This window comes from Salmo salar, chromosome 25, assembly GCF_965601325.2.
Source record: "Salmo salar chromosome 25, fSalSal1, whole genome shotgun sequence".
Lineage (NCBI taxonomy): Eukaryota > Metazoa > Chordata > Actinopteri > Salmoniformes > Salmonidae > Salmo > Salmo salar.
Window position 1 is genome coordinate 39551317 of NC_138315.1, and position 14765 is coordinate 39566081.

Genomic DNA, 14765 nt, shown 5'->3' on the forward strand with positions numbered 1-14765 from the left:
AATGTTTTATTTAAGCCTGCCAGCACCATCTTGTGGACACCAGGAAGAGTGGCGACTGTGTTAGCAGCAGCTAACGGGATCCTAATAAAAATGCTAAATTGCACATGTCCTCCAGCATAGGTAGTCTCCAATGAAGACTGACATCAAAGAAAATCCATAGACTGTACAGTTTAAATTAGTCTTATTCAATGTTGTTTTAATATCTATCAATGTGCTCAATTTCATAAGGTAAATGGTACTCGAGACATCTGAATAATTTCAATAGCATTCATGAGAGAACTATTTCATATTACAAGTACATGTGATGGTGAATGCGTACTAAAAAACATTTTACTCCCAAGTGTGATGTTAAATTTTTTTGTCAGAATGAAATTTCAAGGAGGATCAGGTTAGTGTTACAACAATCCATATCGAAATGTCACTAGTCTAGTATGCAAATCAGACCCATTTCAGCATGGGATAAAACATCAAGATTGGTATTCAGGTAATAAACAAACAGTGCAGATATCAATTGCCATAGTAAACTAAATCATCTTTTTCTTGCCAAGGTAGGATTTACCCTCTTCCAAACCGTTCCACTTTGGAGGATCTTTTCTTGGCTGGCTGGGCATTTCTCCTTCCCCTCAGTTGTGCCGCTCCAAGCAAAAATGTACTTTAGTACATGTTACTTTTAGTGTGTTACTACCTATCTCTGGCTGTTTGGAACACTGTCTAGTAGAGATGATAAAACAGGATACATCTGATTGGGTGGGCCTGGCTCTCCCGTGACTACATGGCTGGTGTCTGTGTGAGCCTGAGAGAGACCATCTTCCTGTCATTGCTGTGTAGTGATGTGTTACGTAGTGCTGACAGCCCGTGTGTCTCCAGGGGGACTTTGGGACTCAGAAGGAGGCAGCATGGACCATCAGCAACCTCACCATCAGTGGCCGGAAAGACCAGGTGAGTCTGTCACACACATTGCAACCTTTATCAGATAGACTATTGACTTAGACATGGACAGGTATGGGGCTGCATTGTCATGCCAGGGCCTCTAGAGCGTTCAGACCAGTGAGTTTAGGAACTAATCTAATGCCAGTGACTGAACCTGCTGACACAATCATATGTCAGCAGTGATTGGTCAGAATTGCTTACTGCTGTCTTTGTGTTTGTGTAGGTGGAGTACTTGGTGCAGCAGAATGTAGTCCCTCCTTTCTGCAGCCTGCTTTCAGTGAAGGACTCCCAGGTGGTCCAGGTGCTCCTAGACGGCCTCAAGAACGTCCTCATCATGGCCGGGGACGAGGCCAGCACTGTCACAGAGATCATAGAGGAGTGTGGAGGTGTGTGTGTGTGTGTGCCTGCATATTCTCATGATGGCTAGAGGAGGTACTGTGTGTCTGAGGTGACTTGTTGCTTTCTGATCTGCTTTCCGCTCAGGTCTGGAGAAGATTGAGAATCTGCAGCAACATGAGAATGAGGACATCTACAAACTAGCCTTCGAGATTATTGACCAGTACTTCTCAGGCGACGATGTGAGTTATAAATCACACACACAGTCCAGGGCTAATGTTAGGAAAATGTGGCGCCAGACATTTGACCTGCAGCATTTTCATTAACCGGACCCATATGCATTGGGTGCGTAACCTGATTAAGGCATCCACCCACAGTGCTCAGAAATACAAATCACATTTTGATTAAGGTAATTCATCTTAACAGAACATGCAACGGCGTGCTTCCTTCTTTCTGAATTCCGATGCAAACTCTGAAGCTGTTAGAATAACTGTCCACATTTACTTTTCCTCAGACAACAAGACCAGTAACGAACAGAAAAATCACTAGCCTGTCAATCTAATATCCCCCATAGTAGAAAAGTTGACCTATTCTATTGATCAGCTTGTCGTTCTCTACGAGAAATAAATAGCCTTTTCTAAACGCACTCTGGGACAGTTGTGGGACGATAGATCACAAATTCATACAACAAGTAGGTGTCGTGACTATCATTAATCTGATGACTGTGTTTAAACTAGGTTTAATTGTTACTCGATTGAAATTAATCATGTAACAATTAACTCATTAGACATTTCGTGCACCACGGGAAAAGTTATCTCCTGAGTTTAAACTCTAAAGATATACAGATATCTCTTACATCAATAACAGTCAATTATTAATTTATTATTATTATTACCTCATATCAGTCTCATTCTGAACGTCGCATACTCCTTGATATCTGAAAGAACCCTAACCTCATTGATGAATCAGCAATACACAAATTGGCTTAGTAAATAATGAACTAAATAATAACACAGAATACCCGTACACACTTCCATGAGATAAAAGTCCCTAGTGGACTGACACCGTATGACGGCTTGTTACATAATGGAAAGGCGGAGGGGAAAGAGAGGGTGAACTTACTGTACATACATTTTGGAAGCTGCCCCCATGGAAATACGTGTACTTAGCACGCTAACCACTGCTCATTCAGATTAGAAATGCAATATATATTTACGCGTAGATGTGTCTCTCTGAAACCAATCGATCTGTCTATGGGTAGTGGCTCGATGTAAGGCTCTGATTGTCCACCAGAGGTCACAATGTCCTTAGTTGTAGAGCTTCTCTGGTCTTGGCGTGTTCGTTTGTATAGATACTTCAGACGTACCAATGGTTGTATGGGAGGGATTCTTCCTTCCCACCTCGTGTCTTTTAGTCAAAGTTCTAGGACCACATTTTACATGCACAGCTGCAGACTGAGTGTTTCTGGTCTCCTAGGTGAGGTTATCTTCTGTAGAGATTGAGAGTTTCTAACCATTTCGTGACATTCAGCTCGCGCTGTATGTCGGCTGGTCTGTAGACTTTAAACCATTTTCAGCCGTGTAGCCAACGCTCCACGCTGTCTGGTCTCAGTACAACGTTTCTAACCATTTCAATGTGTGGACCACGACCTCAAGTCTTTTTGGTCTTGTAGTTTTAACCATTCATGACGTACGGTTTACACCGTCCATCTGCTTGGTCTGTATGTTTATTCTTAGCGAGTCCTTTTAAGCACTCTGGCCAAAGGGGCGTTCCGTCATGTTGACACTAACTCTGAGCTCACTTGGACGTGGCTACTGACTGGGCACAAGTTTATATGAAAAACAATGATCTCATTTAGAAGGCTAAAATCACACTGCAAGTATTCTCCTATTTAATCATTTTATACCACATTTAGATGTAAACTTGATACATAGGATGTGTGCACTTTCAGAGTAAGTTACTTTGTCATACCATCCTTGACAACACAAAATAATAAACCATATGGCAGGATTATTCTTTCGATCCTGTCTTACCATTAATAACATTCCTATCTAATGAATATTGTTCCGAAGTTCATTCTTTGGCCGTTTAGAGTTTTTGCCGGCAAAAGTCTCTCTGAAACTCCTTTGGTTAGTCTTCCAATACTTCAGGGCAAGAAAGAGTTTCTGCAAACTATTTATGACTGGCTGTTAAGTCATAAAACCACTGTTGTAACTTTGCTGCGGCGACTTGCTTTTATTCAGCCACACGCATTCGTGAGGTCGGGCAATGATGTTTGGCGATTAGACCTGGCTCGCAGTCTGCGTTTCAATTCATCCCAAAGGTGTTTTATGGGGTTGAGGTCAGTACTCTGTGCAGGCCAGTCAAGTTCTTCCACACTGATCTCGACAAACCGTTTCCGTATGACCTTGCTTTGTGCAGACGGGTGTTGTCATGCTAAAACAGGAAAGGACCTTCCACAAAGTTGGAAGCACAGATTTGTCTAGAATGTCATTGTTTGCTGTAACGTTAAGATTTCCATTCACTGGAACTAAGGTGCCTAGCCCGAACCATGAAAAACAGCCCCAGACCATTAATCCTGAAACCGAGGACAGACATTTTTACGCGCTTCACCGCCGCCTGCCTACCGTTGCCAATCGACATGAATGGGAAGCATGCTTCATTTACCAGTTGAATTTTGCTGAACAAAAATATAAACGCAACATCCAGCAATTTTAAAGATTTTACTGAGTTACAGTTCAAATAAGGAAATCAGTCAATTGAAATAAATTGATTAGGCTCTAATCTATGGATTTCACATGACAGGGAATACAGATATGCATCTGTGGTCACTTATACCTTTAAAAAAGTTTATCTGGTGTGATCACCATTTTGCTGCATGCAGCGCGACACATCAACCTTTGTATTGAGTTGATCAGGCTGTTGATTGTGGCCTGTTGTCCCAATCCTCTTCAATGGTTGTGCAAAGTTGCTGGATATTGGTGAGAACTGGATCACGCTGTAACCGATATCGATCCAGAGCATCCCAAACATGATCAATGGTATGGCTTATGGTAAAGAAATGAACATTAAGTTATCTGGCAACAGCTCTGGTGGACATGCCAATTGCACGCTCCCTCAAAACGAGACATCTGTGGCATTGTGTGAGACAACTGCACATTTTAGTGGCCGAGCACAAGTTGCACCTGTGTAATGATCATGCTTCTTGATGTGCCACACCTGTCAGGTGGATGGATTATCTTGGCAAAGGAGAAATGCTCACCAACATGGATATAAACAAATATGTGCACAATTGAGAGAAATAAGCTTTTTGTGCATATGGAACATTTCTGTGATCTTTTATTTCAGCTCATGAAACATGGAACTAACACTTTACATGTTGCGTTTAGGTTTTTGTTCAGTGTAAAAATTGTAGTTATTTTTACTTGTGGCCATCTAACAGTTTTTAACATGTGATTGGAATTTAGAATTGTTGCGCAATGATTGGACTCCAGCAGCAATGAATGAGCTTGTCGTGGAAATTCTACACCAGGGACACAAAGTCAAACTTAAAGGAATCTTTGTTTTGTTAATTGGAGAGCTTCCAACTCAATGCACCAAGTACACATGTTGATTAGGAGCTCCTCCGGGCATTCCCGTTAGATCTCTTTTATGTACAGACAAGTTATTTGCATGATTTAGCTTATTCATAATTCATCATTAACCTTTGCGTCATTCATGTGACAGACCAATACCTCACAAGGCTTCTTCTCTCTTAGCTGAATTGCAGATACTGCCAAATTGCAGATACTTATAGTGAGGATTCGTTCAGTCACTTGCATGAACACAGAAAACGTTTATTAGAAAAGCACAAACACAGAAATTCATAAATAGAAAAGCACCAACATAAAATGTTCCATCACAAGCTCTTTGAGGAGCTGTAGCAGCAGCCCTCTTGCTGTCTGACAGACTTCCCCCTCAGCCTAGCCTCTGTATCTGTATGCTGTGCACGTGTGATAAATATTAGGACACATAACAACTAACACAAATATACACGTGCCAATTTAATCCCACTAAATTTAGCAAATTAACCTAGATTGATTTTTAAGCATGACCGGTCAAATGACCGGTATTTACATAAATGAATAGGCTAAAAAGCATTGTTTGCAATGGGATTCTACCTTTTCTCCTGGACAATTGGTCGGCACCCATGTTTATTTATCGTCTTTTACCAGCTAACAGAAACGCTGACACACACATCCCTCACAATTCCTCTTCTTTGTCTCTCCTTCTTAGATTGATGAGGATCCCAGTTTGATTCCTGAAGCCACCCAAGGAGGGACCTTCAACTTTGACGCCGCCTCCAGCCTGCAGAAGGAGTTCAAGTTCTAGGAGCCAGTCCATCCAGCTTCACTAGTACAGTCTAACCCACCCCAGACATTCATCCATCTATCTGGCAACCTAATGCAGAAGGGTTGAACCCACCTACTACCATCACTATTACTCCAACATGGCAACCCACCTTGCGATTGAAGGATTCACCCACCACCTCCACAATACGCCACCTCTGCACTGAAGGGTTACTTAAAATTACCACCTGCCACCACAACCTGGCAACCCAATACAAACGGGTCCAGGTAATTCATCCAGCACCAGTACAATCTGGCCACCTGTGTGGGGAGGATCTCAGGCAATCTTAGCAAATGCTTTGAAATGTCACGTGAAAATCACAAAGGAAGAAAAAGCCTTTTGAGGCAATATTTTTGAATTGCCAAATGTCACAACTACACACATGCACACACGCACAAAAACACACCGTTGAAGACACTTGGGAATAATTTCTGTACATATTTGTTTTAGAAAACCATATCACAGACTGGAAAAGGATACTGCTGTTTATTTTTGTGCTTCACCTCTGGATTGTCCTCTGGTCGTGGACGCGCGCGCTCGCTCGCTCGCTCTCCCTTGATGTCCGAGTGCCCCCAATGAAAGATGTTGACCCCAGAGCGAAACAATGAACAGGCATAGACCCTGTCCCCCTCCCCAAAGTCCTAGGACAGGAAGAGGTTTTTAGACTGACTGACAAGACATTTTGACTCACTTTATTTTTATTTTTGCTTTTGAATTCTCTTGAATCATGAGTTATGGATTTTTATTTATAAAAAAATACATGTAATTAAAAACATATATATATAATGCCGCAAAACTGGTTCATATAAGTATATCATTGTTTTGCAATTTTGCTCTAATTCAGGGGAGAGCAAAAAAAAAAAGCTTAATTTTTTTTCAGATCTGGTAACCTGAGGTTGGAGGAAAACCACAGAGAATGGTAGAGGACTCTAGGGCCCAAAAGCTCATTTTAACATGGGCAACTCCAATTAAGACTTTCACCATTTTAAACCAAGATGGTGGATAAATAAAGACGGGTCACTCAGGCCGTTTACCATTGGAAAAAATGTAATGGGGTGGCTCTCCCATAGACACCAATGCAGTAGTAGCTGAGTCTGGTCTACTTAGTTCATTGACTACCATTGGAAAGAGAGAGAGAGTGGGATGTCTCGCTTCTAGTCAACTGGGTGGGACTTATTATGGGTTAAGGAAGGCTCACATAATTCCATACCTGTTCAAACAACACACTACAGGTGGCAATATGCACCCTTTTAGTTTGTTTACAAACTCATAGAAGTATTAGAAAATGTACTACTTAAAAATGGAGATGGCCTCAATGGCGCTGCCCATTCTCTCAGATGCCATAATGGGACCGGTACAATGATGCAATGTCCATGAGGAAAACACTGTAGCCTTGTTTCCCAGAGGACATGAAATCCTGCTGCAGAAGTGATGTCACTTCCTGTGGAGAGCAGGTAGTGATGTCATAGGTCTCGCAGACATTGCTTGCATTAACTGATGGTCGTGCGCCACGTCATCGACTGAAAGATTGCTGTAACATATGAGTTGGTTAGCTGATATGTAAAATACCTCTCCAGACTGTAAGATCTGGAATGCATCAGCAACACCTTGTCAGAAGAACACACCCACTGTTGAACTCCACCAGAAGAGTTGACTGTGAAAACTAAAACAAACCTATATTTTGCAACAAAAAAGAAAGTATTACCCCATTCTTATAAAAAAAAATGTGTATTTTATTTTATGTTGAAATAGAAAATATTGCAAGGTTTGTCTTTTTCTGGTCCAGGTATAGAGAATGACTGAGGCCTCTATTGGCTAAAGGTCATTTTAGAATGAGCAGCGCCATTGAGGGCTTCCACAATTTGAATGTAGTCGACTTCCAACTTCATTGGCTAAGCCCTCCTGGTGACCCTTTTGGAGTAATGTCCAACTAGGTCATCAGGAGGGATCAGCCAATCTTGAGAATCTATATTTCCATAAAGCCTGTACAAAGCTGCTGCAGCTGAACAGTGATTGTTGAAACGGACCCACTCTGCAGAATGATAACATTGGCTACTTATTGTCAAAGACGGACGGGGAGGTTGTTCCGTTGACGTTTTGGAATTTTCATTATTGATTTTCATTTTTTTTAACATTCATAATGTGTTGTGATGACATGCTGATGAATCTGAGAACAGTCATGTCTGTCTGTGTCTTTGTACCATCTAAGAGCCAGTCCCAGTTGGTTTCCAGGACCTAGGAAGTGTGAGGGCTAACGCTAACCCAAACCCCTGGTCCCTTGTCTGGACTTGTGTTCCTTTGTTATGGCCCGTTCAAACAGCGCACAGCAAAAGCTGGGAAGGATTTGTAAGGAGTGGGTTTGGAATAGGGGGGTGTTCAAAGCAGCCCAGGCTTGTTTTGGAACTAATTGTTTATTAGTGATTAACAAAACCCTAGAGGGTGTTGAACGATCCCTAGACGGACCGAGCCACTTTAAACAATTACAATTTCTTTGTCTTGTATCAGAAAAATATACAAGCTTATGTTTGTTGCAAGATTCTTACTTGCCAGAGAAAAGTTGTTTTTAAAGAACTTAATAAAATGTCAGTGTTTTGGCCTTAGTTTCATTTATACATTTTAGATTGAATTCTTCTCTTTTAAGGTGGCTCGCTGATGCTTTCAACTCTTGTGCACATTAAAGACGTGAGTGAGTGGAAATTCATTGTGCCTTTTTTGTTTTTAATTTCTAATACCCTGTAATGACCAAGACATCTACACATAATACCCTGTAATGACCAAGACATCTACACATAATACCCTGTAATGACCAAGACATCTACACATAATACCCTGTAATGACCAAGACATCTACACATAATACCCTGTAATGACCAAGACATCTACACATAATACCCTGTAATCTTAATTTAGAGAAATATTTACACCCCTAAGTTGATATGTTAGTCACCTTTGGCAGCGATTACAGCTGTGAGTCTTTCTGGGTAAGTCTCTTGCGATTTGCACACCTGGGAAGTGCAACATTTGCTCATTATGCTTTTAAAAATTCTTAATTTTGTCATTGTTTGTTGATCATTGCTAGACAGCCATTTTCAAGTCTTGCCATAGATTTTCTAGCTGATTTAAGTCAAAACTGTAAGTAGGCCACTCAGGAACATTCAATGTTGTCTTGGTAAGCTACTCCAGTGTATATTTGGCCTTGTGTTTTAGGCTATTGTCCTGCTGAAAGGTGAATTTATCTCCGTGTCAGCTATAAAGCAGACTGAACCAGGTTTTCCTCAATGATTTTTCCTGTGCTTACAGTAGGTCTATTCTGTTTCTTTTTATCCCTCCCCAAAAAGCTCCCTAGTCCTTATTGATGACAAGCATACCCATAACATGATGCAGCCACCACCATGCTCAGTGATATTGGATTTGCCCCAAACATAACGCTTTTATTCAGGACAAAGTGAATTTCTTTGCCACATTTTCACAGTTTTACTTTAGTGCCTTATTGCAAACAGGATGCATGTTTTGGAATATTTTTATTCTGTACAAGCTCTCTTCTTTTCACTGTCAATTTGGTTTAGTATTGTGGAGTAACTACAATGTTGATCCATCCTCAGTTTTTTCCTATCACAGCCATTAAACTCTGTTTTATAGTCACCATTGGCCTCATGGGGAAATTCTTGAGCTGTTTCCTTCCTCTCCGGCAACGGAGTTAGGAAGGACGCCTGTATCTTTAGTTGTGACTGAGTGCATGGATCCACCATCCAAAGTGTAATAACTTCACCATGCTCAAAGGGATATTCAATGTCTGCTTCTTTTTTTACCGATCTTGAAATAGGTGCCCTTTTTTGCGAGGCATTGGAAAACCTCCCTGGTCTTTGTGGTTGAATCTGTTTTGAAATTCACTGCCAGACTGAGGGACCTCTGTATGTCTGGGGTACAGAGATTAGGTAGTCATTCAAAAATCAAGTTGAACACCATTATTGCACAGAGTGAGTCCATGTGACTTGTTACTCCTGGACTTACTTAGGCTTGCCATAACAAAGGGTTTGAATACTTATTGACTTGACATTTCAGCTTTTAAGTTTTAATGAATTTGTAAGAATGTTGAAACAATTCCACTTTGACATTTATGGGGTATTGTGTCTAGGCCAGTGTCACAAAATCAACATTTTAATCTGTTTTATATTCAGGCTGTAACAACAAAATGTGGAGAATTCCAAGGGGTGTGAATACTTTGAAGGCACTGTACATTCACCTCACCACAAACAAACCCATCAATTCCACATTCTGCTACTCAATCAGGGGATTATGATTATGACATCACTTCCTCTCATCCTTAGGACAAGTTCTCTGTACTACTGATCCTAACAAATAAACGTGCTGTTAGCCATTGGATCCTCACTGCTGCAAGCTTTCTGATTGATACAGTAACATCAAGGTGGATTGTCTGTCTGGAAAAATTGGTGAGATTCTTATTCCGAAAGAAGGGACAAAGTGACTATGCTCTCATGTATGTGATTTATAGTTGCTGTACCTGGGTAAATATACCTGACACATTTGCTCTTAAACACTTAAGACCAATAAAAAGTAATCAGCTTTACTGAATATACAACTAAAGGTTGTTTTTTAATGTAACTGTATATCACCAATCCCTTCAGTCTGGTAGTGTCAACACTTCAATCTGTTGTAGTAACAATTGATTTAACTTCCAGGGAGAAACTATAACCAGCAGGACTGAGTTGTGGCTAAGTAAGGAGACCGACCTTGTGGTGTAGAAGGATACTGCATCTTCTGTAAATCGTAAAAATGAGTGGCACTTCTGTGGGGAGATTAGTTTAATGTAAAATACATCATTGTTACAGTGAGTGTAGAAACAGCTAGATGATCCCATTGGGTTTTGTCCTTAAAAGTAGCCATTTAATTCTAATCTGTGATTCTCAAGTCCCATTGAATAGTTTCCTTCATAGTGAATGTCACAACTGTTCTATATTAAAATAACCTACTGGCATGATACATACTGTGAGACATCGGGCTAGTTAGTGATAGGAGCACAGTTAGCTTATGAAAAGCTTCACAGGTTCCCTTTTGTCTAAATGTGTGTGTGTGTGTGTGTGCCTATTCTTTACCTGTTTGTGTATGAGAGCCCATGCCTTGTCCATTGATCTGTGTATTTGCCAAAGTTTTCCATATATCCTTGTGTGTGTCTGAGTTACCCCTCAGCGCTTTCTGATGAGTGTGGCCAGAGAGTCCAGGGCCTCTTGGAGCCCCAGCCCGTTGTGAGTGCTGCACCCCTGCACCTCCCAGTCTCTGTCCCAGCACTGCTCCAGCCCTCCCGTCACCTCCTGCAGCCCCATCGCCTCTGGGAGGTCCATCTTATTAACCAGCACCATTAGGGGGACTCCCCTTACCCTCTCATCCCCCAGCACTCTCCCCAACGCCGCCCTTGCCTCCCCGATCCGTACCCGGTCTACCCCGTCCACCATAAACAGCAGGGCATCGCATTCCTCCATGTGGTCTCCCCACTGGGCGCGCATGCCCCCCTGGCCCCCTATGTCCCACACGGTCAGCTCCGGGCCAGAGTCCAGCTCCAGCGAACCTACGTTGAAGCCTACGGTGGGGGTGGTGTGCGCCAGCTCGCCCCTCTGAAGGCGGTGGAGGAGGGTGGACTTCCCCGCCCCGTCCAGGCCCACTAGAACCACTTTGGCCGTGTGGCTGTGAGACTGTCTGCACAGGGCCAGGCCCATGTCAGACAGGACTTTGAGGTTTTTATGAAAGATGAAGGTTTCTGAAGATCTGTTATGGTTGGAGTCCATCCAAGCTTGTCCTTTAATAGTCCAATGAGGGGAGCAGATCAGTTAATCATCCAAGGCCTAGAAATGAATCATCACGTCTTCAGATATCAGCCAGGTCCTGATTCCTCTTTATCGTGTTGGTCTGTGAGTATGTAATCCAGCTGCTTGCCATTACACCTTTTGTGCTGAAATGGATGTTCCTACAGCACAGCTGAATGTCACTGAACAGTCATAACCAAGTGAGATAACATCTAGTTATTTTCATGTGTTTGCATGCTGCTTTCTAAGCCAGCGCTCGCTCCCATTGGACTAATCAACCCAGCTTCTGGTGCTCTAGTGACCTTTGCCCTATTTATTTTATAGGAAAGTGACCGCCTCTGCAGCTCTGAATTCAATTGGTCTTGCTGAATGTTGACAAGTCACATTTGTTGTCTCTCACTTCCAGACACACTGCATTAAAACAGTATCAAGTTTTTTTTAACCTATGTCTCAGGTCACCTGATTTAGAATTGACCACAGGTAAGGTCAGTGTTTCACAATCCATTCCTCAGTTAGCACATTTGTTCCAGGCCAACACTAACCCACCTGATTCAAATAGGACTTGGTGATTAGTTGGGTTTGTGCTAGGTTAGAACAAAAATGTGGACAAATTGGACATATTGCCCTAGGATGAGCTACTTCTGTACTGCTTAGCACACTTGCCAAATATCAGAACTCAAAATCAAACTGATTATGCAATGTAATATGCTTTTGATGTATTTGACACTTTTTGGGGGACCAAATTTGGTATATAGCAGCTATAGTTGCACATTTTCAAACAATATATTTTCTGAGACTCTTGCTCAAACAATATGGCTGCTATGAGCTTGCATGAATGATTTTTCCTATCCAACAGCGCCACCATGCGACCAAACTGAATCATACTTTACAGGTTAGCTAGACTCATCCCTGAGCATGTGTGCCAAATTGCATCACTGAGTACAACAGATCAATTATTGCGCCACTGTGGTAATGCGTACTGCCCAGTACATCGCTGGGGCTAAGCTTTCTGCAATCCAGGACCTATAGTTGAAGTGGGAAGTTTACATACACTTAGGTTGGAGTCATTAAAACTCATTTTTCAACCACTACACACATTTCTTGTTAACTAACTATAGTTTTGACAAGTTGGTTAGACATTTACATTTAAGTCATTTAGCAGACGCTCTTATCCAGAGCGACTTACAAATTGGTACATTCACCTTATGATATCCAGTGGAACAACCACTTTACAATAGTGCATCTAAATCCTTTAAGGGGGGGGGGGGGGGTTAGAAGGATTACTTTATGCTATCCTAGGTATTCCTTGAAGAGGTGGGGTTTCAGGTGTCTCCGGAAGGTGGTGATTGACTCCGCTGTCCTGGCGTCGTGAGGGAGCTTGTTCCACCATTGGGGTGCCAGAGCAGCGAACAGTTTTGACTGGGCTGAGCGGGAACTGTGCTTCCTCAGAGGTAGGGAGGCCAGCAGGCCAGAGGTGGATGAGCGCAGTGCCCTTGTTTGGGTGTAGGGCCTGATCTGAGCCTGAAGGTACGGAGGTGCCGTTCCCTTCACAGCTCCGTAGGCAATCACCATGGTCTTGTAGCGGATGCGAGCTTCAACTGGAAGCCAGTGGAGAGAGCGGAGGAGCGGGGTGACGTGAGAGAACTTGGGAAGGTTGAACACCAGACGGGCTGCGGCGTTCTGGATGAGTTGTAGGGGTTTAATGGCACAGGCAGGGAGCCCAGCCAACAGCGAGTTGCAGTAATCCAGACGGGAGATGACAAGTGCCTGGATTAGGACCTGCGCCGCTTCCTGTGTGAGGCAGGGTCGTACTCTGCGAATGTTGTAGAGCATGAACCTACAGGATCGGGTCACCGCCTTGATGTTAGTGGAGAACGACAGGGTGTTGTCCAGGGTCACGCCAAGGTTCTTAGCACTCTGGGAGGAGGACACAATGGAGTTGTCAACCGTGATGGCGAGATCATGGAACGGGCAGTCCTTCCCCGGGAGGAAGAGCAGCTCCGTCTTGCTGAGGTTCAGCTTGAGGTGGTGATCCGTCATCCACACTGATATGTCTGCCAGACATGCAGAGATGCGATTCGCCACCTGGTTATCAGAAGGGGGAAAGGAGAAGATTAATTGTGTGTCGTCTGCATAGCAATGATAGGAGAGACCATGTGAGGATATGACAGAGCCAAGTGACTTGGTGTATAGCGAGAATAGGAGAGGGCCTAGAACAGAGCCCTGGGGGACACCAGTGGTGAGAGCACGTGGTGCGGAGACAGATTCTCGCCATGCCACCTGGTAGGAGCGACCTGTCAGGTAGGACGCAATCCAAGCGTGGGCCGCGCCGGAGATGCCCAACTCAGAGGGTGGAGAGGAGGATCTGATGGTTCACAGTATCAAAGGCAGCAGATAGGTCTAGAAGGATGAGAGCAGAGGAGAGAGAGTTAGCTTTAGCAGTGCGGAGAGCCTCCGTGACACAGAGAAGAGCAGTCTCAGTTGAATGACCAGTCTTGAAGCCTGACTGATTTGGATCAAGAAGGTCATTCTGAGAGAGATAGCAGGAGAGCTGGCCAAGGACAGCACGTTTTGGAGAGAAAAGAAAGGGATACTGGTCTGTAGTTGTTGACTTCGGAGGGATCAAGTGTAGGTTTTTTCAGAAGGGGTGCAACTCTCGCTCTCTTGAAGACGGAAGGGACGTAGCCAGCGGTCAAGGATGAGTTGATGAGCGAGGTGAGGTATGGGAGAAGGTCTCCGGAAATGGTCTGGAGGAGAGAGGAGGGGATAGGGTCAAGCGGGCAGGTTGTTGGGCGGCCGGCCGTCACAACACGCGAGATTTCATCTGGAGAGAGAGGGGAGAAAGAGGTCAGAGCACAGGGTAGGGCAGTGTGCAGGACCGGCGGTGTCGTTTGACTTAGCAAACGAGGATCGGATGTCGACCTTCTTTTCAAAATGGTTGACGAAGTCATCCGCAGAGAGGGGGGGGGGGGGGGGGAGGAGGATTCAGGAGGGAGGAGAAGGTGGCAAAGAGCTTCCTAGGGTTAGAGGCAGATGCTTGGAATTTAGAGTGGTAGAAAGTGGCTTTAGCAGCAGAAACAGAAGAGGAAAATGTAGAGAGGAGGGAGTGAAAGGATGCCAGGTCCGCAGGGAGGCGAGTTTTCCTCCATTTCCGCTCAGCTGCCCGGAGCCCTGTTCTGTGAGCTCGCAATGAGTCGTCGAGCCACGGAGCAGGAGGGGAGGACCGAGCCGGCCTGGAGGATAGGAGACATAGAGTCAAAGGATGCAGAAAGGGAGGAGAGGAGGGTTGAA

At 43.7% G+C, this 14765-nt stretch overlaps 2 protein-coding genes across 2 annotated transcripts in view; one reads left to right on the plus strand and one right to left on the minus strand.

Moving 5' to 3' along the window:
* The window catches only part of LOC106586718 (importin subunit alpha-4), a 32701-nt gene extending 24345 nt beyond the window's left edge, over window positions 1-8356 (plus strand). Inside the window, exons 14-17 of the mRNA XM_014174282.3 lie at window positions 868-939; window positions 1154-1316; window positions 1414-1508; window positions 5542-8356. Coding sequence (XP_014029757.1) covers window positions 868-939; window positions 1154-1316; window positions 1414-1508; window positions 5542-5637 — 426 coding nt within the window. The 3' untranslated portion in view covers window positions 5638-8356. The remainder of the gene's footprint in view (window positions 1-867; window positions 940-1153; window positions 1317-1413; window positions 1509-5541) is intronic.
* Window positions 8357-10124: 1768 nt separating this feature from the next.
* Window positions 10125-11732, minus strand: LOC106586716 (ADP-ribosylation factor-like protein 11). Its single transcript, XM_014174280.3, has one exon. The coding sequence runs from the start codon at window positions 11454-11456 to the stop codon at window positions 10860-10862; it is 597 nt and encodes a 198-aa protein (XP_014029755.1). The 5' UTR covers window positions 11457-11732; the 3' UTR covers window positions 10125-10859.
* Window positions 11733-14765: the final 3033 nt, after the last annotated feature.

Excerpts from the sequence above, each read along its gene's own strand:
- LOC106586716 (XM_014174280.3), bottom strand. The coding sequence starts at position 11,456 with ATGGACTCCAACCATAACAGATCTTCAGAAACCTTCATCTTTCATAAA.